The sequence below is a fragment of the Equus przewalskii genome, chromosome 13, assembly GCF_037783145.1.
Source record: "Equus przewalskii isolate Varuska chromosome 13, EquPr2, whole genome shotgun sequence".
NCBI lineage: Eukaryota > Metazoa > Chordata > Mammalia > Perissodactyla > Equidae > Equus > Equus przewalskii.
Genome location: NC_091843.1, coordinates 34,102,150 through 34,126,347, shown reverse-complemented (window position 1 = coordinate 34,126,347; position 24,198 = coordinate 34,102,150). Strand labels below are relative to the sequence as shown.

General features: G+C 46.5%; 2 protein-coding genes and 1 long non-coding RNA gene across 7 annotated transcripts in view; 1 reads left to right on the top strand and 2 right to left on the bottom strand.

The window, feature by feature from the left end:
- Positions 1-893: 893 nt before the first annotated feature.
- Positions 894-13,169, bottom strand: GNPDA1 (glucosamine-6-phosphate deaminase 1). Of its 3 annotated transcripts, none has more exons than XM_070570530.1 (7): positions 12,936-13,169; positions 11,124-11,253; positions 8,052-8,153; positions 6,436-6,618; positions 5,216-5,400; positions 3,309-3,483; positions 894-2,639 (listed from the first exon to the last, which is right to left on the bottom strand). In XM_070570530.1, exons 2-7 carry the CDS (start codon positions 11,245-11,247, stop codon positions 2,539-2,541), a joined length of 870 nt encoding a protein of 289 aa, XP_070426631.1. In that variant the 5' UTR covers positions 11,248-11,253; positions 12,936-13,169; the 3' UTR covers positions 894-2,538. The 3 variants fall into 3 exon arrangements, with proteins under 3 accessions (XP_070426631.1, XP_008538156.1, XP_070426630.1); XM_008539934.2 differs by lacking the exon at positions 12,936-13,169 and adding an exon at positions 12,178-12,316; XM_070570529.1 differs by lacking the exon at positions 12,936-13,169 and adding an exon at positions 11,345-11,748.
- Positions 11,783-24,198, top strand: part of LOC103564292 (microtubule-associated protein homolog maph-1.1-like) — a 42,591-nt gene continuing 30,175 nt past the window's right edge. Inside the window, exons 1-5 of one of the 3 annotated variants that reach the window (XM_070570532.1) lie at positions 11,783-12,353; positions 12,555-12,593; positions 14,833-14,978; positions 16,898-17,022; positions 23,198-23,824. In XM_070570532.1, the coding sequence (XP_070426633.1) occupies positions 11,783-12,353; positions 12,555-12,593; positions 14,833-14,972 (750 nt within the window). In that variant the 3' untranslated portion in view covers positions 14,973-14,978; positions 16,898-17,022; positions 23,198-23,824. Of the gene's footprint in view, positions 12,354-12,394; positions 12,594-14,832; positions 14,979-16,897; positions 17,023-23,197; positions 23,825-24,198 lie in introns of those variants that run through there. The other 2 variants (XM_070570531.1, XR_011525514.1) reach the window with 2 other exon arrangements.
- Positions 14,054-18,123, bottom strand: LOC139075284 (uncharacterized). The gene is made up of 2 exons (XR_011525515.1): positions 17,532-18,123; positions 14,054-14,666 (listed from the first exon to the last, which is right to left on the bottom strand). It is a non-coding gene; the product is annotated as an uncharacterized lncRNA (long non-coding RNA).

The window sequence follows — 24,198 nt, the reverse complement described above, 5'->3', positions numbered from 1 at the left end:
AGCTGTCCTCACTAAATCCTTTCTCATTTCATTCTAGTAATTTTTTTTTCTGTAACATTACCTACTTAAAATTTAATCACTTATTTACCAGATAGACAAAATGTGGAATATCCATACAATGGAATACTCTTCAGCAATAAAAAGGAATGAACTACTGCTACATACTGTATGGATTAACCTCAAAAACATGCTTAGTGAAAGCCAGGCCCAGAAGACGTCATGCTGTGTGAGCCCATTTATATGAAATGTCCAGAAAAGGTAACTGTAGCAGATCAGTGATCACCTGGACTAGGGGAGGAGTAGGCAACTTTTTGGGATGATAGAAATGGATTGTGGCCAGGACTTGCACAACTCCATAAACTTAATAAAAAATCATTGAATGTATATATTTAAAATAAGTGAATTTGATAGGTACGTAAATTATATCAATACAATTGTTAAAAAATTAAACCCTTCTTCCAACTTCTATTTGTACCTTAATTGGATACATTGACCCAAGATGTTCCATTATATTGACTTTTTTAACTAAAAAAGAAAAAAACTAAACCTATTTTCCATACCTTGTAGTTTTTATATCCCTCCTGGTCACAAATCTGCATGATTCTTTTTAATACCCATATCCTCATTTGGATCCCAAGTATAGCCAGACCAAGATAAATTATTGCTCATCTGTTTATTCCTACCATTTCCACACGGGCGCTTCATGTTTATGAAATATTTTGATTACTTTTCCCCTGGTGATTGAAGAAGAGATCAGCAGTTGCTATGATTGTGACTTCCTGCAGAGCTGTTATGAGGAGTGTGAAGCGTTGCTCGCTAGCTATTCCCAAAATATATAAATATCAATCCAGACCACTTCTGACCTTTGGGCGTGGAAGTCCACAAATGACACATTTTATTTCAAAATATTAGATTTAATAGAAAATATCACATTGTAAACAAGTCCATTGATTCATTAGCTTAAAACAGAATGACAGCACAATCGTGTATAAAAGCTAAAGACACAACACTGGTACTAAACAGCACTTAAAGAGAGGCCTGAGCCAGGCTCCAAAAGATCTTTCCCAGAAACAGAGGCAGCAGCAGCTTCCAACAGGCACAAAAATAGGGGGGAGGAGGCAGCATACACTCCATGAAGGCTCAGGAGGGTAAGAGGGAGGCAGAGCAACAGACTCATCTCGTGAACAAGGGGTGAAGGATGAAGGGGCAAAAGGGCCGTATTTCCTGATGTTCTGGGAACATCAGAGCACGCCATGTGAACCTGAGAGGGTTAGAAGGCAGGGCACTTTAAGTGGGGAACGGCATGAGGCAACTTCAGAAGCATTTGGTATGTTGTCTTGGCACTTAACTTGTCAGGCAGCAGGACAACACATCTCTTGTGTGTTGTGACTAAACTCATAACTGAGCTGCCTGCCCTGGCCCCCATCACCTTGGCTGAACACAACACTGAAATCGTGACAGTTGCCCTAGTGGGTCCTCCTACTTGAGTATGTGCAAGAGGGGAGCCACAGTGAGACCCTGCAACAAAAACACAGGGCTCTGGTGGGAAAAGGGTTTCCGCCTTCCTCCCAGTGCCAGAGGGTCCCTGAGGGAGAGGAGTTTGATGTGGCAGGGCCCCAGAGGTGCAGAGGGGCTCAGCAAAAGCCTTCTCTCTAGCTCCACCCGCCCAAATCTTCCCCCAGGGAGTCCCGAGTTCATGGAAAGGTCAACTAGGAGCAGAAAAAACAACTGGAAAAAGAAAGTAAGGGACAGTTTTCTTTCCATGGCACTTGTTACTGACCAGAGGCACTGCTTCCCTTACATTGATTTTAGACATTGAGAGAGTTGGTTCCTTATTAGGAAAAGTGATTCTCAAATAAGGGGCAGGCCTGCTCAAGGTGGGGTTCTCAAGCCTCCAAAAAGGTTTTGTCCAAGGGCCACCAGGTGGCGCAACAGTTAAGTTCTTGCGCTCTGCTTCAGCGGCCCAGGGTTCACCAGTTCAGATCCAGGTGCAGACCTATGCACCACTTGTCAAGCCATGTTGTGGCAGGCGTCCCACATACAAAGTAGAGGAAGGTGGGCACGGATGTTAGCTCAGGGCCAGTCTTCCTCAGCAAAAAGAGGAGGGTTGATGGCAGATTTAGCTCAAGGCTAATCTTCCTCAAAAAAAAAGCTTTGTCCAATATACACAAGCCCCTAACTCCTTCCCAATTGAGAATCAGTGCATGTAATGATAGAAATTCCTGATGGGAGTGTGTTGTACATGTGAACAGTGTCAGAGGCAGAACAAAAAGCTAAAAACCCCTAATCTCTGTGGGGCAGACATCCAAATTATGGAATGATTTTTGTTTTTTGTTTTTCTGATTAAGAGTAAGCCATTCTTCCTGTAGCTAAACTCTGTGACTAGGCTGCACGCTGCATAGCCAAGAACAGTAAGTACACCAGTTTATCTGGAGTAACCATACTGGATTAAAGAAATACAACTCTCTCCTCCTAAAGGCAATTTCCAGAAAGACACACCTGTCCCAATGAGGTACCTGACACTAGGATTAGCACAGGCTAATCACTGTATAGTTTCTTAGAAGACTGGCTTTTCTCTGTTTCTTTCTCTTTGATACTGTACAAGGGATCCACCAACTTGTTATGAACAAGCATTAAACCTACAAAAAATTAAAAAGTAGTTAATGCAGGTAGAGGCAGAGTTCCATGATTATCAACAGTAACATTCAGGAGCTCTCAGATTTTGTCCTAGAGCTGATACTCATCATCTTTTCTCTGTGGCCCCAAATGATAAACACCCTAAGTATAGAAAAAGAATTTGTTATTCCCAAGGAATGCTAGAATCCATGAGACTTTTGTAAAGTCAGTCTCTAGGAGAGTTGGCCATTAAAAGGTTAATCTTTTCAGCAAAGAATAAATTCCAAATTTGCCTGCTCAGTAAGTGAGGATTTTCACGTAAGTTCACTTAAAGCAGTGTGTCCTTTTTAAGTAGAAGAAAAAAGATCCTCATGATGGTTCAGTGCCTTGCCCAGAGAGGAAAGGCCTGCCCGAGACCTGGAAAGAAAAAGTCTGGGGCTCAGGATCACTGTAAGATCACCACACAGCCGCTGGACCACAACTCCTCACTTCATTTTCTCTCCTCTTCCTGAGAACAAACAGGTTTCTAGAAATGGACCCTTGCAGTCACAGATGGAAGAGAAATGACTGTGTGTTCTGAGACAGTAGGGTTTGATTTTATTAAAATGGCCAGAGCATGAAAGCTAGATCCACTCCTCACTAAGGCACATCCTGAACTCTGCCACCCACTCCCATTCCCACCCCTCCCTCACCTTTGAAATACTTGACAGTCTTCACTTTCAGCTCCAGGGTGGCATCCTCGTCACACACAAACACTGTGCGGGGATGCTGCTGGAAAGCAGACACGGTCCACATATGGTTCACTCCCTCCTCGATGGCCTTGTACAGAGCAAATGCCTTGTGAGCGCCTGTGATGAGGATCATCACCTGGGGATCAGAAACAAGCCCGTGATGGAGGGGAATGAGGGGCAGAACTGAGGGTGCAGACACTTGAATTCCAGTCTGGCCACCCCGAGACTGTAAGGACTATTGTTTTCATAAGCATTCTAAGTCATTAGCATGTGACACACTGTGCTCCGTGCTCCCTGTGCTTTCTCACACAAATAGCCTGAGGCAGTGAGCATGATTATCCCCATGTTGTATGATAAGGAAATGAGTGGTGGGGTGGGGGTGGGGGTAGGGGGTGGTTAAGTAACTTGCTCCAGATTGTTTCTGACCCAAAGTCCATGCTCTTGACCACCACGTGATAGTGCCTCCCCGCACTTTTGATGATGACCGTGAAAGTGCCCTGTGAACAGACATGCCATATAAAGGCCCACACCTCTTATCCCAACAGTTCTGACACTGGGTCCCAGAGGGTCCTAGGCTGGGTGGGTTTTCACAATCACAATCTGAAAAAGAAGGGTCCCAATCTGCACCACCTACAAGGGGGCCTTGGAAGCAATGGTGAGAGTTAGCTGAGTGACCCCTAAGGTCGACCCCAACAAGGCTGCCCCATAATCTGGTCATTTGCAGTTCAGAATATTAAACCTACTAATATGACTTGGGGTAACACTTTTTTGTTTAAATAAAACAAAGGCACACACTCCATTCAACAATTAAAATTATCAATAACATAATGCTGGAAAGTGATCATGAAGAACTCAGCTCTCAAGTTTTCCTTTCACTGTAATTCACTTGTACCATGGAGCTGTGAACAGGATTTACTGTTCTTTTCTTAAAAGATGAGAAAACAGGCATAGAGAGAATGTGACTCTTTGTTCAGGACCCCAGAACTCATTCTAGTAAAGAGAATTTCCTGATTTCGAGCCCAGGTCCTTTCCCAAATCATGATACCCTCATACGACTGGGAGGGCCCTCGAACCCTAGTGTTCCCAAGCTGCAAGGCCAGCGACAGCAGAGCAGCCTCCCTGGTCCTGATCCGAGGTTACCCAACAGAAAGCTGGTGCCGTCGCTCAGTTCACAAAGGTCACTGTAGAAGGGGAAGCTTTTTCACTGATTTAGACATTTGTTTACAGACCTGGGCAAAGAAACTTGAAGCTAAAATGTCTGTAGCTGCTTCCCATTAAATATACCCCAGAAAGGAAGAGGAAATGCTTCTAATGAAAGTAAGGAAATTGGAACCACAAAAAATTCTTATGATACCCAACTTTCTAGGGAAAACCTCACTAAATTCAGTCAAGAGACTTCTATTTAATTACACTTCTCCACACAGGTGTGTCCCTGAGCACAGGGCTAGAACCAGAAGCATCCTGGGGCTGCAGGGGGAGCTTCCTTTCAAGCAGTGACCTCTACCAACTACAGGGCACCAGAGGGTCTCTCTCAGTACCTGGGCAGGTGCAAATTCACGTTCCAGCATTAGTGGTACTGGGCTCCTCTCTGCCTATGAGAAGCTCGAAAGCAGTACGTAAGCAGAGGCCAGGGAGCCCGTGGCCTCCTGGGCAGTCGGGGCTCAAAGGATTCATCTCACACTGGGGACAATGGTTAGCTCAAAAGAGGAAGGAGGAATAGTGACGGGTCAGTTGGGATTTTAGCCTTATTTATAGTGTTTTCATTTTTAATAAAAATGTATTCAGGTGGTACCTGTATAGTTAAAATTAACAACAAAAAGAAAAGTCCAAGCTCCCACCAAAGGTGTTTGGACCCCTTGTGCCCTTACCTCTCTAGCATCCATGACAGTGCCCACACCCACCGTCAGGGCCATGGTGGGCACCTTGGCGAGATCTCCATCGAAGAACCTGGCATTGGCCAGGATGGTGTCCATGGCCAGCGTCTTCACACGGGTCCTGGACACCAGACTGGAGCCCGGCTCGTTGAAGGCAATGTGTCCGTCAGGGCCGATGCCTGCCCAGGAAAGCCAGCCAGGACAGCCCTGTCAGTCCCAGGGGTCCAAGACTTCAAGAATGGACAATCTCTCCTTCCCCACCTGGATCTGAAGAATCCTTGAAAACTGTGCCTCTTTTCTCACTCACCCCTGGGTGGGTACACTTTGAGCATATGATCTTCCCATCTCTCCCGCACCTGCCCATTTCTATGTGAGGCACACAGACCCATTGCTAACTTGCTGCCACCCTGCAAAAGCTAAGTAAGGAGTCCACCAAATAGCTTCTGCCTTCCCAGGTCATCTAAGTCTAACTTCTCTCTCTCCTGCCTGGATCCGGGTCCTGCTGCTGCGACAGAGTTGCAGCAAGGAACACACACACACACGGCCTGGACGGGTCTACTAAGTTCCTAAAACCTCAGACCACGAGCGCTCTGAGCTGCCGCCTCTCCACCTTGAAGTAGGAAGAGTTAAATCTAGAGCAGTAAAAGGGAGTCCAACCTCACCTCCTCTGAGTGACTCCAGAGGGGGTGACAGATGGAAACATAAGAGGGCAGACCAGGTAGGAATAAGAGCACAAATCCAAGAGGGGGACACCGAAGTCCCTGCCCTCTCTCCACTGCTCCAGCCTGCTGACCTTAGGCAAGTCGCAAAACTTCTCTGGGGTCCAACTGGCTATCTACAGTGTGCAGGGGGTGAGTGTGGAATCTTCTGGAACTATGTGAGTCTGTGATTTTAAGTTCCACAATGATCCCTGAAACCTTAAGACTGGGGAACAGAGAGAACCTCGGAGTCCAAATCCCGTCCTCTCAATTTATAGACAAGACATCAAAGTGCAGGAAGAGAAGATGTGCAAGGCCACGCAGTTACTGAGCAACAGAGGCAGGGCGGGGAGCTAGGGTTCTCACTTTCTGCCTTTCCAGGGTAATAAATGGCCACCACAGTCATAGCACAGAGAGAGGAAGTGGTTTGAAGACAGACATGGGTCTCGTCCTGCTTCCCGTGTGTTCTGACCACCCCAGGTCTGGCCTGGACACGAGCTGCAGTGTCAAGCTCACCTCCAACAAACAGCTCAATCCCGCCTGCAGCCTTGATCTTCTCTTCAAAGGCGTCACACTCAGCCTGCAGGTCAGCTGCATTCCCATCCAGAATGTGGGTGTTTTCTGGATGAATGTCAATGTGCTTGAAGAAGTTGTTCCACATGAAGGAGTGGTAACTCTCCGGGTGGTCTCGAGGAAGGCCTGTGGGCCATGGCCACACTCAGTCGTGCCCAGGCTGAGCCGGGGCCTTCCTTCCAACAGGATGCCAGGATAGCCACAGACCCCCAGAGACATTCTCAGGAGAATGCTCATCAGGGAGGCTTGAGCACCAGCCCTCTGACTCCCAGCCACTCAGGACAGGCTAAGCTGATGTCCCTAAGTATCTATCCACCACCAACACCTATGACCATGGGACTGGGGCAGAGAGCTTCAAACCAGGGGCCCGAGGAATCCCCTCATTCTGATCTCCTTTTCACAAGGGAATAACCCATAAGCTGGAGGCCGAGGTCACTCTAGGCCTCCACAGGTGGCCTAGCCACCTGAGGGTGGGGCTGGGCCCATCTGGGGAAGGGAGCAAGCACACCCCTCACCCTGTGCCTCCCACTCCACCATTCACCTCCAGTTATACCCCCGCTCAGCCTGAACCCAAACTTGAACACCAGGTGGTTGGAGAGAATTATCTCAGGGCTTCCCAAAATGGATCTTTTTCAGCCAAGAAGAAAAAGAATGTTTAAAGTGAATGTTTAATGTTAAACGTTAAGAATGTTTAATGTCAGCCTTAAAAAGGAAGGAAATTCTGACACATGCTACAACATGGATGAATCTTGAGGACATTCTGTTAAGTGAAATAAGCCAGTCACAAGAAGACAAATACTGTATGATTCTACTCATATGAGGCATCCAAAAGTATCATATTCATAAAAACAGAAAGTAAAATAGTGGTTTCCGGGGGTGGGGGAGCAGGGAATGGGGGGCTGGTGTTAATGCGTAGAGAATTTCAGTTTTGCAAGATGAATTCTAGAGACTGGTCACACAAGAATGTGAGGGTATTTAAAACTGCTGAACTGTACACGTAAAAAGGGTTAAGATGGTAAATTTTATGTGTATTTTACCACAATTTTTTTACAAAAAGAATGTTTAAAGTGAAGCCATTACCAAATGACGGTGGGAGGGGGGAGGTGACAAGAAGACCCAGGTGTCGATTTTCAGCAGTGGAAAGGACACCAGCCTCAGCACCCCTCCCAGTGCACCTGGCAGAAAGGGGCGCTGGAGGATGAGCACTGGAGAGAAAGTCCAGACATGGACTGTGGGGGAGACACCCTAGCCATGATCCCATTTGCAATGGTTTGTTCCAGAAACTGCATGGAGCTGTGGGGGAGGCAGAGAAGGAGATACTCTAGTATTTATTAACCACTTGCTCTGCAGGAGAGGCTTCCACATCTGTTACATCAGGTAATGCTTACAACCTGTGAGGTCAGCTTCAGCAGCCCCAAGGCCTGGAAGAGACAGGCAATGCTAACTGCATATCACCAAGCATCCTGAGACATCCCCATGCCTCTCCAGGGCCGAGCCTATGAGGTGAGGAGTAGGACTCTTCTGGAATCACTCAAGGACCTTGAAAGAGAAAGACTCACCTACATACTCGTCCATGTTGAAGGTCTTCACGTATTTGAAGGACAGGTCTCCATTCTTATAGTACTCAATCAACTTCTTGTAGCAGCCAAGTGGGGTGCTCCCTGCAAGAGAGGCCACAGCCATGAATGCCCATCAGCCCCCAGCTCCTGGAAGCCCAGAGGGTGCCCAGGAATGAGGCAGGGCTGCTCCACAAGAAGAACCTGTCAGATCTGAGAGAAACACATCAGATCTGAAGTCCTACCCCAAAGCTGCAATCCTAACCACCAGCATTGCTTGTTTAAGCCTCTTTCCCCACCGACTGTAAGCTCCAGGAGGGCAGGCTGTTTGTCTCATTCACCGCTGAATGCCCAGCGCCAGCACACTGACAACTGAAAGGCCTGTGACTAGGACCTGAGTGACCGTCAGACTTAATTACTGACGTGATACTCCCTGACTAACTACTAGGTGCGAGGCACAGGGCCACGGGATGGGGACACAGAGAAGAGGCAGAGCAGCCACCCTGGAAGAGCTCCCTGTCTAGGAGTGGCGACACGAAGCAGTAATGCTGACTGTGACCGGGGTAAGCTCAGGGTTCAGGGAAGACCCCACCACCACCGCAGGGCAGCAAACTCTCGAGCTGAGTGTCATTAAAAAGTCAACGTCATAACACAAAAAAGGCAGGAGGACCACTGGAGACTAAATGACTAAAGATGCATGAGGCCTGACAGGACACTGGATTAATTTTCTTTAAAAAGCTGTAAGAGAGAAATGTGGACAATCAGGGAAACATTTTTAATATAGCCTGTATATTAGATGATATTGTGGAATGAGTTTCAATTTTCTTAGGTGTGATAAGGGTATTGTGGTTATGTAAGAGAATGTCCTCACTCTGAGGAAATATGCACTGAAGGATTTAGTGTCAGGGCGTCTGGAACTCACTTTCAGGTGGTTCAGAAAAAAAAATGTTTGTGTGTGTGTGAGTGTATAGACAGAGAGAACATGAGCCAGAAGAGGTGAAGGCGAATGGTGCAAACTGTTACCAACTGGTGAATCTAGGTAAATGGCACTGTACCATTCTTTCAGCTTTTCTGAATATTTGAAATTTTTCAAAATAAAAACTTGGAAAGAAAAAAGACTCACTCAGATCAGATCACTCTTTTCACAACCCACCAATGGCTTCTCGTTTCACTCTGAGTAACAACCAGTCCTAACAAAGGCTCTGCATAACCTGGCCCCTGGCTTCCTCTCTCCCCTTTACTCATCCTGCTCCACGCAATTCGACCTCGGGGCTTTTGCACATACTGTTACCTTTGCCAGCAATGTTCTTACTTCAGGTATCTGCCTGGCTAACTCTCGCCTCTTTAGGCCTTTACTCAAAGGTCACTTCCTCAGAGAAACCTTCCCTGCCACGACATTCAACACTGCAACCCCCACCCCTGCCCAGACACTCCCTATCCCCCTTCAGTGCTTCATTTTCCTCCTCTCTTAGCACCCTCTAATATACTCCATATTTTGCTAGTTAATTATCTGTCTCTCCCACTACAATTAAATCTTCAGGAAGGTGAGAATTTGTGTCCTTTTTGTACATTGTTGTATCCCCAGCTCCTAGAAAAGCTTGGCACACAGCAGGCATTCAATAAATATCTGCTGAATGAATGACAGTGGCAGCACCCCCAAATAATCAGCTTGTCCCTGTGACTTGGCCTTCGCCATTCCCTGCCCCCTTGAGCTTCATCTTGTCCATCTTCCAAACTTCTAGCCTTCCCATCAATTCTGTGAGCGCCCGAGTATCTAGCCAATAGATTCCTTTTCTGCTTAAGTTAGGTGGAGTTGGTTTCTGTGGTTTCCACAGCAGACATGACTGGTGCTTCATCTCACAGAAGGAGTGTCCCAGGGAACCCAGATGGAAATGCTACGCCGGTTGAAATATGAGTCAGGAAGGGGCCAGCCTTAGAGGGCCCTGGATGCCACGCTGAGGAGCTTGGATCTGATTTTGCAGATGATGGGGAACGAGGGAGGGGTTTCAGCGGAAGCCCAGACTCTGACCCGGGGCTGCTCCACAGTTAGAAAGCAGGATGTGAGCACAGCCCCCATGTGGCCTGAGACAGTGGTGGTGGTGGTTTCACAGGTACGTGCAGATGCTGCCCCAGCAAACCTCTAGTGCACAGGCCCCAACCTCCACCTCACTGGCCACATGATCCTGTGGCCTGTGTTTGGACAGCTCATGAGTTAAGAACAGTTTTTATATTTCTTAAGTTTTTAAAAATCAAAAGACCATCATTTTGTCACATGTGCGAATTATATAAATTTAGACTTGTGTCCATAAATAAAGTTTACTGGCAGATGGCCATGCTCATTCATGTATGCACTGTCTGTGGCTGCTTTTGAGTTACAAGGGTGGCGTTAAATAGTTGCAACAGAGGCTGTATGGCCAGTGAAACGTAAAATATTGACTATTTGGACATTTACAGAAAAGGTTTGAAGACCCCTGCTCTAGTGGACAGGCCATTGGGACAAATCCACCCACTTCTGAAAGAAATAATCAGGACATTTGCCTTGAGGAGCTGGGGTCAAAATATCCTCCTTCTAGGCAACATTCTGATTTTTCCCCAAAGAAACCGGGCCTGTTTTTCACTTCGGCCTGTGTTTAATTAAGCCTTACAGAAAATGCTTTGAGTAAGGACCTTTTCAATTCTCCCAAGGATGCTGCTTAGTGAGGAGCGCTCAAACGCACAGAAGAGAAATTCATTACATAAAATGTACCCCGTAAGGCATCAGGACTTCATTTTGTTACGGAACCCGGGCTGATAGGGCAGACTTAGGATGTAGCCTAAAAAGCAAGGTCTTCCTGCCTAACCAAGATCCCCTCTGCTCTAGGACTCCGCAGGAGCAGGCAGCAGCTAAACCAACCCATAACAAAGCCGGGTCCTCTGTTTTGTATGTCCTGGGGCAGAAGAGTTGTCCACACACAGTGCCCGTACCTCAGAGGCCTCCTTAAAGTCCCTTGGCTGAGTGGGCCCATCTAACAGACCCCTTAGACTAATGCCCACTCTCTCCCCCACCCATGGCACCCTCTCCATCCCAGAACGCACCAGTAGGGAGCCCCAAGGTGAAGTACTTGTCTGGCCCCGGGTTAAACTGGATGATGCGGTTCCGGATGTATTTGGCTGCCCACTCACTGGCCTGAGAATAGTGGTCCAGGATGATGAGCTTCATCTTGTCCTGCAGGGGGCCGGTGACAAAAGGAATCAGTGGTAAGGGCAGGGAGAAAGGGATGAAGATGGTTGGGAGAGAGGGAAGAAGCCCTTCTCACCCAGCAACACCCTCTCCCCTGGCTGGCTGAGCCCGGAAGACGAAGACGAAAGCCCTAACTCAGCTCAGAGAGGAATTAACAGGCTGGGCCAGGCGTCTCCACCACCCACCAGGAGGCGCTGCTGGGGGACGAACGTGGCTTCTCATTTCGGTTCCTCCATTTACCAACTGCAGGACCTCGGCCGAAGGACCCAGGTTCTCTAGCCTGTTTTCTCCTTCGTGAAAAAGGGGGCAATAGTACCTACCTGACATGCTTCACAATGGTGAATATTAAATGAGGGCATGCATGTAAACCACACAGTATTCAATATGTTGGCTACTATCTTGTAGCTCGACCCAGCCCTACCCGCCCCCCTATTCCCCACCCATGGACTCTTCCTCAGTAGAGGATCCTCAATGTGTGTGTGATCATCTTGGTCCACTAAAGCAGGTGGGGGCCATGGGCTTTGCCTGGAGAGGTGTGTGCTCTTTCAGTACTGCAGCGGGGGGCTCCCACAGGCCGGCCTTGCTTTGTGAATCCTCAGTTTCCCCAAACCACAAGGGGTCACAGTATTCGCTCCAGAAGGAGGACGTTTGCTCCCCCCGCCCTCGCCAGTCAGAGTGGGAAGGCCCGAGGCGGAGGGGGCCAGATCGGCCGGCCGTGGGCTACAGCAGCGTTTCCCCCACGCCGATGGCGACCATCCCATCGCCCCGCCGGCCCCGCCTGGGGAGGGCGTTCGAGCGGCTCGCTGGGGTCCCGGCCCCAGGGAGCCGGAGAGGGGCGCTGCCAGCGGACCCCTGCCTGCGCCCGCCCGCAAGGAGGAACCCCTCCAGCCCCGCTCGACCCCCACTTACGCGGACACCTCCCGCGGCGGCTGCGGCGAAGGCGCTGGCGGCCCCGCCCCGCGCGGGTCACGTGGCCGCGGGTCACGCGGCGCCGCTCGCCTCCCGCGGGGCCCCCTCCCCGGCCCGGGGCCACCTGCAGCTCATCTCTGCCGCGGGACGTGCCGGCTGGGAACAGCCCGTGGGAGGCAGGCTCGGGGGGCCCCGGGGCGCCCTGGGAACGCAGCCCGCAGGACCGGGCGCCGGGGGCGGGGAAGGAGGAGCAGAAAGGCTTCCTGAGTCGCCCAGGATTGGGCCTGGCCCTGCCTGCTTAGATGTCATTTATTTGCCTAGATATTACAACGTTTTGTTTTAAATATAATTGGATTTTTTTCTGCCTTTTTTAAAAGAAAGGTCAACCTTTCCAGCAGTATGTACTAGAGAAAAAGGTAGGTCCCTGGTCTCCCCAACTCCCTACCCCAAGATAACCATTGCTGACAGTTTAGATTACATTCTAAATTGTTCTTCCGTGCATGCACTTAGGTTATATTTTACAGCAATGGGAACACGCCACACCTGCCGTCCACAATCAGCTGGGCGGCTGCATTCTGCGGTTCCCGTGACTGGCTCACCTGTCCCCTTGGCCCACCTGTTGGCTAGAGGTGGGCTTAGTCTGGTGAGACCCTGATGAGGCAGACGAGGGTGGTGGAGCTGATGCCTTCACAGTTGAGGGACTTGTTCTTTGGCCTCAGCATTGGTGTATTTTTTAAAAATTCAGTCAGAAATCTCACCTCAGCATGGGGATTGCAGGTGTTTCACGATAAAGTTAACAACCACAATCTCCAAACACATCAGGTGCTGTGGGCCTGGTCTGCAGCAGCTGCATTCGGATCTTTCCAGGAAGAGTGACTTCATTGACATTAATCGGGCCTGTTTCCCTCGCCAAGTTAACCATCCTGCGGGGAACCAGTGCAGGGCCTCCCTTAGGCCGGGGGCTCTGGAGTCAGGCAGGGAGCCTGGGGACTAATGAGACAGACCTGGGTCGACTTCTGGTCTAGCCAATCCTGGGTTCTCAAGTGAGTGACTCAAGCTAATGACTCAACTTCTCCGGCTCTCCATTTTCTTACCAGGAACATGGGAATGGACCAGAAAGTCAGTAATACTGACCTCCTGTGGCTGTTGCGAGTATTAGATGAACTGTTAGGCCAGCGTGATTACCCCTTTCCTCCGCCCTCCTTACAGCCCGCTCTATAAGCTGAAATGCTCTCTCCCCTAACCTCCTGCCCACTCCTGCTCCTCCCGCTGCATCCTGGGTTTGAACTGGTACCACACCCATCCTCCCATCCTCTTGTTTTGGAAGTAAAATTGGCTAATTAAAAGAATTGTGGATTCATCCCGTGCAGTGCAGCTCTGGTGTGGACCCATGTTTTTGTACTCTTTAATATGCCCTTGCTTTGGGCAAACACCCTCTCCCCAAGCCCAAAAAATCCTGCTCAGTCCACGGGGTTCCTGTGGGTTTGGTGGAGCTGGCCCTACCCTTTGACCTCGGATCTAACCAATCAGAGACCTCCATGCCCCTGCCCATGATTGGTTCAGGGCTGGGCAGACATGGAAGATACTAACCCGACAGCCATTCACGGCCTCCCCTTTCCCTTGCTGCTTCCCATTGTGGCTGCTGGAAAGTCAACTACTCTCCCAGTTTCTCTGAGCTAGGGTGTGACCAGGTAGCCTAGTTCTGGCCAGTACAGCCTGACCTAACATCCGTGTCCATCTTCCTCTATTTTGTATGTGGGATGCCCGCCACAGCATGGCTTCCCAAGCGGTGCCATGTCCGCACCCGGGATCCAAACTGGCGAACCCTGGGCCACCGAAAGTGGAACGTGTGCACTTAACCACTGTGCCACCGGGCTGGCCCATTAAAAATTTTTTAATTGTGGTAAAAAGCATGTAACATAAAGTTTACCATCTTAACCATTTTTAAGTGTACGGTTCAGAATTAAGTACATTCACATTGTTGTGCAGCCACTCCCCAGAACTTTTTCATCTTGCAAAACTGAAACTCTATACCCGTTAAACAAGAACCCCCATTTCCCCCTCCCCCCAGTCCCCAGCAACCACCATTCTACTTTCTGTCTCTGTGAATCTGATTCTCTAGATATCTCATATACATGGAATCATACAGTATCTGTCTTTTTGTGACTGGTGTATTTCACTTAGCATAATATGTCCTTGAAGTCCATCCATGTTGTGGCGTGTCAGGATTTCCTTCCTTTTAAAGGCTGAAAATTCTTCCCTTGTATATATACCACATTCTGTTTATCCACTCATCTGTCCATGGCCACTTGGGTTGCTTCTACCTCTTGGCTATTGCAGAATTCCTTTTAAAGGGGGAAACAACAGGGCTGGTCTGGCGGCAGAGTGGTTGGGTTCACATGTTCTGCTTCAGCTGCCTGGGATTCACTGGTTCCAATCCGGGGTGCGGACCTATACAGCGCTCATCAAGCCATGCTGTGGCAGGCATCCTACATACAAAAAATGGAGGAAGACTGGCACAGATGTTAGCTCAGGGCCAATCTTCCTCACCAAAGAAAAGGCGGGGAGGGGGGGGATGAGAACAAATTTAGTAATTTTAGGCTCCTTCACAAGGGAAAAAATATAATAAACTGCATGATTGTGTGGTTCAAACAGTAAATGGGAAAGCAGATGAGAGCCCTGAGAGAGCCATGCAGAGTGGAGCTGGATGGACGTGGGCGGCATATCCAGAAACCGACGCCAGAACCACACTGTCTGGCTTTGAATCCCAGCTCTACCACTTACTGATCGGCTAACTTCTGGTAAGTCACTGCATTTCTTTGTGCCCTAATTGCTTAATCCATAAAATAGGAAAAATAATATTTTCCTTATAGTATGTACTATTATTACCAAGAATAGTTACCTCAGGGAGGAATAAATGATTTAATATACATGTCAGGCACTTACAACAGTGCCTGGCACACAGTTAGCCATCACTAAAAGATTGTTATTGTTACTAGGGTTTTGAGATGGGCTTCGAAAGAGAATTAGGATTTGGTCATTGAAGAGAAGGAGGGAGGCATTACAGACAGGGATGATCAAAGACATGGAGGCACAGAGGCCGGAGGAATAGAATTTCCAGATTTAAGAAATAAAAACACAGGACACCTAGTTAAATGAATTATTTCTAATAGCCTATGCATTTGTACTTTGAGATAAAAGAAAAATATTGCATGAGACATACTCTAAAAACATTTGTTGTTTATCTGAAATAAATTATAAATATCTAAATTAAAGACCTCTTTCATTATATTTCCCTGGTGATATTTCCTTTGGCTTTCCTTAATAGTTCCCTGTTTTGCAGAATTTGCTTATAAAATTCCTTGAAGTTATATAGTCTATGTTCTATGTTCCATTTACATTTTGACATGATTTCTGCAGTGGTCATATCCAACTTATTTTGTTCTTGGCCATTGAACATTCATTAATGAGAAACTGTGCTCAGCATTAGCATTCTGAGCCAGTATATGGAACATGTACTGGCATAAAGTTCACAGCTCTGAGAACTGCTCTTTAGTTTGATCGGTTGAAGCACATAATGCCACCGTTCATAGCATCACTTCCTTTCCCAGTCTTCAGGATTACATTGCATCTCTTGATCGACAACTTTTTAAAATGTCCACTAGCAAAAAGGAGCATTGTTATCCATTTTTATTCCTTTTTTTCTACAATGCTACACATGATGAATTCCACTTGTTCCCATCCTGAAAGAGTATTTAGTAACATTCATGTAAAAGAATCGAATTTTTCAATGGATGAAATCCATTTCAAAAGATGGTCACAGCAAGTGCTGCAATAATTATCCAGTTTGGGACAAAATTTATTTTCCTGTTCGTTTATAATGTTGTCCCTTTTAAGAACAGCTTTGGTAATAAAGGGGATAAATTTTTCATCAATTCTTCTTTAACACATTTAACAAGTTCCTTTAAGCCACAGAGTACTTCAATAATTGTTTGCTCTTCTTTCAACTTGCATAATCCTATTGCTAAGTTGATACTGAAAATTATGAACAAAAAATAAGTGACTTCATTCAATGCATTATTTTAAAAGTCAACAAGAATTTTGGGGTCCTTTTCTTCAGAACTGAGGTATAATGTCAGTGCTTCAAATAAATGGGGGATGTTCTTAGTGGCATTTGTTAAAGAGAGCCAGTGGGTTTTATGAGAGAAAAGAAGACTACTGAATGCCAACAAAATCACCAAAAAAATCCTTAAATCACTCGGAACAGTATAAATGCTGAAGTAGGAGAACAATTTCACGACAGTTACTTCAATCTCAACAGAAAAGACAGCAGGTACGACAGAGCAGCATCATGCAGAGTACGGGCAGGATAACCTACACCTTCCACAGACCTGCCCAGGCTTTGCTTCAACTTTGAAGAAACACCGTTGGTGCTTTTATGCAAACGTCTACCAAAAGTTGTATTTGTATTATCTCCAACAAAAGTAGCAAAAAATGTCTTATTAACTCTCTGTATATAAACAGTTATATATACACATTTAATCTGTACCATTTGGAGAGTTTGGATATATGCATACACCTATGAACCATCACCACAGTCAAGGTAATAGACACACCCATCACCTCCAAAAGTTTCCTGTGTCCCTTTGTTTTTGGTGTTTGTGTGTGTATATCATTAGCTCCACTCAGTCTCTGCAAAAATTTGTTACTGTTTCTACAGTTTCATCCGGAAGGGATTCCACCTGCAAGAGCCTTATAAGCAAAGCTTTTTTCACAGGAAAAATATTGCACAAAGAAAAAGTTTCCACGCTGTGATTGCTTGCATTCTGGCTATGCCATAAAAAGGTGAGACATTTAGATCTTTGATAATAATAAATGGAGCTATTACATTTTTATTATGGCAGATTTCATCTTGGAATTTCAAAATTTGCTTGCAATTTGGAAACCAGAAAGCACTTCTAGTAGTAGTACATTCAAACAGTTATTTGAGCTGAATGAATGATGATAATGTACAATGTGGATGGCCAGTACATTTCTGCTGCGATTATATCATCTTCTTCATTGGAATTTTGTTGTTTTTTCGTGAGGAAGATTGGCCCTCAGCTAACATCTATTGCCAATCCTCCTCTTTTTTTTCTCCCCAAAGCCCCACTACACAATTGTGTGTCACTCTAGCTCTTCTGTGTGGCATGCGGCCACAGCATTGCTTGATGAGCAGCGTGTGGGTCCTCACCCAGGATCCAAACCAGCGAACCCTGGGCCCTCAAAGTGGAGCACGCAAACTTAACCACTTTGCCACAGGGCCGACCCCTTAATTTTTCTTAATCAAAAAAATTTGTTAGTTTATCACTTACCTTAGTGCTAGTTGAGGAAATCATACATCTCTTATGCTTAGCTGTTAATATATGTTGGTTTATGTCTGACATTCCACCATTTTCTATATTAAATGAATAACTGCATACTGCAGAAAGCTTCGAAAGGAATTTCTCCTCGTTTAATAAATATCCACTGCTCCAAAAGTTCAGCACAAAATTTATGCTTGCTTTTGGGTACTTGGCGTTTCAAACATACTCAAATTTAAAAAAGACAAACTACTGCAAGAGTCAAAGAGATTGAATTTGATAGTTTCACAGCTGTGACTGTGCGTGTCACTCGCAAGTCCAACTGACCACAAACAGAGGTCCAACTGTGAAAAGGGCTGCAAATTTTCGGACTAACGTTAAATCAAACTTGACATTTGATGCGATAAAAGGTGAACTTCCTGTTTGCCTGGAATTGAGAACTGTGCTTTCGAGGCAAAGTCTCTCAACAAAGCCAGAACGGCTTTTCTGGAAGGTTTCGGGGAGCCTGGCGCAGGGTCTGGCGGACCGAGCGAAGAGGAATCTTTTAGGGATGGAACACGTCCGCCCGCGTTAGCGGCTCCCCGGAACAAGGCTGCCTCTGACTGGCTGACTTTCTGGCCGGTCGCTGGAGTGAGGGGCCTGCTGATTGGCTGTTGTCTAGGAGCCGGGGGCTGCCGCTGATTGGCGGACTTTCCGAAGCCTGGGGCTGTCAGGGTTTAGCTCGCTTTCAGAAGCATGGTTCCTGGGGTGAGAGGATTGCTGATTGGCTGATTTTCAGAACAAAATTGTAAGTTATCTCTTATTTACAGTGCTTACTGTTCATGACTAGGGACTTCCCTGAATATGAAAATAAGTGCTTTTAATTATCAATCTCGCCTTTAATGCGTCCCTCAGTCAAACCTGCAGGAGACCATAAGGAATTGTCCGGATCTTTATTTGTGGAGATATGCTTTTCAGTTAGTGTTGCCATTTAAGTGATTTAAGCACCAGTGATTGTGTAGGAAAAAGAGCTCTGAGGCGTTCTTGTAATTTATTGAAAAAAAGTTGAATACAACATTCAGGGTGTTCTGACAGCCAATACAGCACGCAGGACATAATACAGGACATGTCTTGTATATGCAGGCAACTCTTTGGGGAAAGTGCGAGGGGAAGAGGAGGAAACCCAACCCCCAACAGAAAGAAATCTAATTCTCATTTCGTTGTAGAAGGGCATTCATTGCAGCCCTGCTTGTTAAAGGAAAATATTGGAAACAACCTATATGTCCATCGGTCAGGACCTGGTTGGGTAAAGTTTTGAGCACCTATAAAATACAACACAATGCAGCCATTAAAAAGGAGACAGAGTTCTGTGAACTAACATGAAGACCACCACAATAGAGAGTTAAGTTTTAAAAAAGCAAGATGCAGAACTCCATGTATGGTATCATTTGTGCTAAAGTGTGCATGGGGGTCGTGGAAATAGGAATAAATATATGTCCCTATATGCATAGACTATCTCTCGAATGATGTTCAAGAAACAGTTGTGATGATGTCCTCAGGGGAGGGGGACTGAAAGGCTGAGAGGCTGAAGGGCAGAGAGCAGAAAGAGTCTTCCTTTTCATGGCATGTCCTTTTGGTACTCTGTGATTTCTTTAGCCTTTGTGAATGCATTACCTTTAGTAAACAATTTTAATTACTTTTAAAACAATGATTTTTAAAACATCCAATGTATGACCTGGGCATAAACAAGAGGCACGGGTTTCACATGTTTGGGATGGGACAGGATGTTTTCTGAGCCTGGTGACCCTTCTGCACCAGGGTGGACTTCTGAGGCTGGCTGACCAGCTGTGTGGCATGTTTCCCATGTCTGCAAGTCTCCCCACATCACAGAGCACAGGAAATAGCCTGGGGCTGGGAGGGAAGCAATGTCATCCCACATAGTAAATGACAGAGAAACAGAGCTCACAGTAAATGCACTAAATTGCACAGGTGGCCAAAGGGAACAGGAACCCTCTAATCATTCTGTGTAGACTTCATTTCCTGGGAGCTCTCTGCTGCTGATGGAAATAAAAACCAAGCAAGGTCCTTGGAATTTCATCGCTGGCTGGCTTCTCGTTTGGGAGTCAGTCTGCCTTGAGGATAATAGCTGCTTTCCTGGCAAAACCAGATCTCTGCCGCACAAAATGTATGACAGATAGTATGACGAAAACTTTTTTTTTTTGGTGAGGAAGATTGGCCCTGAGCTAACATCTGTTGCCAATCTTCCTCTGTTTTGTATGTGGGATGCTGCAACAGCACAGCTTGGTGAGTGGTGTGTGGGTCTGCACCCAGGATGCAAACCTGCAAACTCCAGGCTGCCAAAGTGGAGCGCACGAACTTAACCACTACGCCACTAGGCCAGCCTGAAAACTTTTGAAAATAGAGGGATTGGGAGAAATGGAACCTACTGTGGCAGATAATCACCATCATCATTTCAGCTAATATTTACTGAGCATTTGTTATGTCCTAGGGACTGTTTTGTATGCATTATAATCTTGTGTAGTCCTTCGAACAACCCTATGAGGTAGGCACAATTATTCCAGTTTTACTGATGAGAAAACTATACAGAGGTTTAGAAATTCACCCAAGGTCACATAAGTGGCTGATCTGATTTGAATCCAGGCCGTCTGTACTCCTAGCCATTCGATCATACTGCCTCCAAAAGAGGGCTTCTTCAGCACAGCCAAAACACCAATTAAAAGCATCAAGCATTCGTTGAGCGCCTACTGTATGCCTGGGGCTGAGAAAGGTGCCATGGGAAACATTTGGTGTTCCTGAGTACCAGCATAGCTCCTGGAACGTGATTTTTTAAATTGAGGTGAAATTCACATAACATAAAATTAACCATCTTAAAGTGAACAATTCAGTGGCATTTAGTACACTCACAATGATGTATAACCATCACTTCTATTTAGCTCCAAAACTTTCGTCACCCCGAAAAGAAACCCCCTACCCATTCAGCAGTGTCTCTCCATTTTCCCCTCCCCTCACCCCTGATAACCACCAAATCTGTATTCCACCTCTGTGGATTTACCTATTCTGGATATTTCATATAAAAGGAATCATTTCCATTTTGTGTCTGGCTTCTTTCACTTAACATAATGTTTTTGAGGTTTACCCATGCTGTAACATGTATCAGTACTTCATTCCTTTTTTTGTTTTTTTTGAGGAAGATTGGCGCTGAGTTAACATCTGTGCCCATCTTCCTCTATTTTATATGTGGGACGCCTGCCGTGGCATGGCGTGACAAGCGGTAGGTAGGTCTGTACCCAGAATCTGAACCAGTGAACCCCAGGCCACCAAAGCAAAGCGCTAATGTAAATGCTACACCCGGCACCTGCCGGTCCCTTCATTCCTTTTTCTGGTTAATAATGTTCCATTTTATGCATATACCACAATTTGTTTATCCATTCATTCAGTGATGGAGCTGTGGGCTGTTTCTGCCTTTTGGCCGTTGCAGATAGTGCTGCTGTGAACATGTGTGTACTTCTGTACACGTTTGAGTACCTGTTTTCAGGTCTGCCTGTCTTCAGTATACCTAGGAGTGAAATTTCTGGGTCATATGATAATTCTGTGTTTAACTTTTTAAGGAACCGCCAAATCAGAATGTGATATTTTGATATTAGAGTCTTTCCTCGGTACCTTGACTTTCTCCTATCCAAGAAAAGCAGAGAGCTCCTTTCTAGGGTGAATAAGAGAAACAGCATGGTGTGGTGGAGAGAAGATGCAGCCTGACCTGGTTTTGAATCTCTGCTCTGTCATTTGTTGATAGCATGTGTTATAAGCCTCTTTAAAGTTCAGTTTCCTTATCTGTAGACATGGAGATGATCACACCATCCATCCATTCATTCAATGAATCTGTTGAGGGCTTGTGGGCCAGGCACTGGGGATAGAAGGAGCCACCGTGGAGTTTACAGAAGGAGGAATAAGGAGAGAAAAGGAAGACCTAGGAGCAAATTATTTTTACAAGGGGAAGAATCTTCTTGTCATGAGAATAATCACTCCCTAATCACGAGTAGGCTGTGAATTCATCCAGGTGGGCCTGCATCTTATTCCTGTCCATCCCCAGCAGCCAACTTGGACCTACAGAAAGAGATATGTCCTTGTGGGTTCCGGGATGGCAAGCAGCAGAAACTGAGCGGCTTGGTTTAACAAGGATTACTGGAAGAAGATTGAGAGAGCGCCCAGAATGGATGAAAGAAAAACTGACAGCCAGTCCTCTAGGAGGCCAGGAAGAGGCCAGGCAGCGACATGCATCTCTGCACCAGCGGCTTGTGGCTCTGGCTCCCCTGGGGTTCTGCCTTCCATGACCCTGCTCCCACCTGAGAGCTCCCTGCTGAGCTCCCAAGGCCTCACTGCCCCAGCTCAGGGCGTGTGTGGCACGGTGCTGCTTGTAACTGAAGGTTGGGCTTTGCACAGCTCCAAAGGGTTCCTTCATGTCACAGTCATCAGAGGTTTGAATTCTCATTGTGACCATTTTCTAGCAAATAACAGTCAGGTGTTTTGAGGAAGAGTGTCTTTGTACAAAGTCACAGTTGGGGCTAAAAGAGCAAAACCTCGTTTGGGACTGAGTAAAAATCAGCTTAGACTGAAAAAGAAATAGCCGGCTGGGAGGACAGAGAAGATAAAGCCAGCTGCAAAGCCAACAGGAAAAAATGCTGCTCCCAGAGTCATGCAGCAGCTGTGAGGTGGCTAAAGGACTCCTCTTTGGGTCCCCTCCGGTTTCTGACCTACGATAAAAGGCAAAAGCAAGGCCTGCTTTGCTATTCTCATCTATTTCTGGGAATGCTCAACCGCTCAGCCACCCTGCCCCATGACCGCATTCCGTCCCTAGTTAATCTCTGCTTCTCTCAGTCCTGAGTCCGAAGAGCAACCAGTCAGAACTGATTCCTGCTTCCCTTTCACCCTCCTTGGAATCCTTGAGTTTAACCGAAAACTTACAAAGGGGCTGCCCTCCTTTCATGGGTCCTCTCGAATGCCACACCTCACTGCATCCACCTGCAGGCTCCTTCCTGGTGGCCTTGGGCTAATTAGGCTTTCAGGGGACTGTCAGGGGCTGGATTAGACGACTGTTATTGGCAGCCCCGCCAGGACCGTGGGATGGAGGGGAGAAGGTCCCCCAAAGGAAAATGGAATGCTGTCATCACGAAAAGGTGAAAGTCTTGGCTATCGGGACCCAAGAGGTGGCTCCAGGAGTAGGTGCTCAATTAATGCTAATTATTATTAATGAGGTCATGTTTTTAGAGACACTGCAGCAAATATTTTATAAAATTATAGATGATAATAATACCTGGGGCTGACCCTAGTGTCACAGCAGTTAAGTTTGCACGTTCCAGTTCGGTGGCCCAGGGTTCGCCAGTTGTATCCAGGGTGCAGACATACGCACGACTTGTCAAGCCATGCTGTGGCAGGCATCCCACATATAAAAATAGAGGAAGATGGGCACGGATGTTAGCTCAGGGCCAATCTTCCTCAGCAAAAAAGAGGAGGATTGGTGGCAGATGTTAGCTCAGGGCTAATCTTCCTAAATAAAAAAAAAAAAAAATGCCCAATAATGATTGTATATTTGCTGTGTGGCAGGCACTGTCTGTCTACAATCTCATTATTCTTTTTTGAATTACTCTGTTTCTTTTTTTTCAATTTTTCATTTATTCTTAAAGCAATATTTTATAGGTCTCTGCAGTTTCTAGGACATGCTCTCTGTGCAGAGAGAGTCATCTAGCGTAAATGCTGGACGCAGGTCGCTTCCAGCTCTGGGTGCTCCCTCAGCGATTACGCTGGCCTGGCAGCACCCCTGGATCCCTATGGATCTTCCTGGGGATGTGCAAAGTCAGAGGTGGCTACAGACTCAACTGGCCCTACTTCAGGACAGAGGGCTCCCACTCTACTCTGGCAGCAACGATAATGAAAACGACCATGAAGGACACTCGTAAGCTGCTTTACTACGTGCCAGGGCCTATGCTAAGAGCTTTGCATGTTATTATCTCACTTACTCAGCAGAGCAGTCCTGTGAGGGCCGTGCTTCCTCATTTGACAGATGAGGAAACTAAGGCCTGGAGACGTTTCTTACTAGGGTCACACAGCTGATGAACGACAGAGCAGGACTTGAACCTGAGGCTGTCTAGAGCTCCTGTGCTAAACCACAAGGCTACATGGCTTGACAGACCTGCGACCATCTGTAAATGCGGCCTCTGTTTATATTTTTGTCCTTGTTTATTTATGCGCTTGTTCCTATGTGAATATGCTTTTAATGAATTAATGAACAAAGCACAGGGCCTGGCTGATGAGACTCATGCGTCATTATTATTACAGTTACAAATGGATGTGTTCTTGACAAGTATATGAACCGAATCCTATTCTCTTTATAGGTTTGGCTTATGATTCTCATTTTGTCTTTATTGCTCAGTGGTGTTTGGTTTGCCGTGGCTCTTAAGTGCTCTCCATCTCTCCCCTGAATGCCATCTGCCAAACTTTTCCCTCACACTCTTAATGTGGCAAACAAACACTTACGGGCAAGCGCCTAAAAAATAAAAGTGTCCCTTAGGAAATTCTTTTGGGAAGGGAAGAATCCTGTTCTCATGGAATAAATGAGTCATCACCCCCTAATTGTTCTGCTCATAATCTCAGGAGTCCCCACAAGGACTGGGGGAAGGAGAGGGGA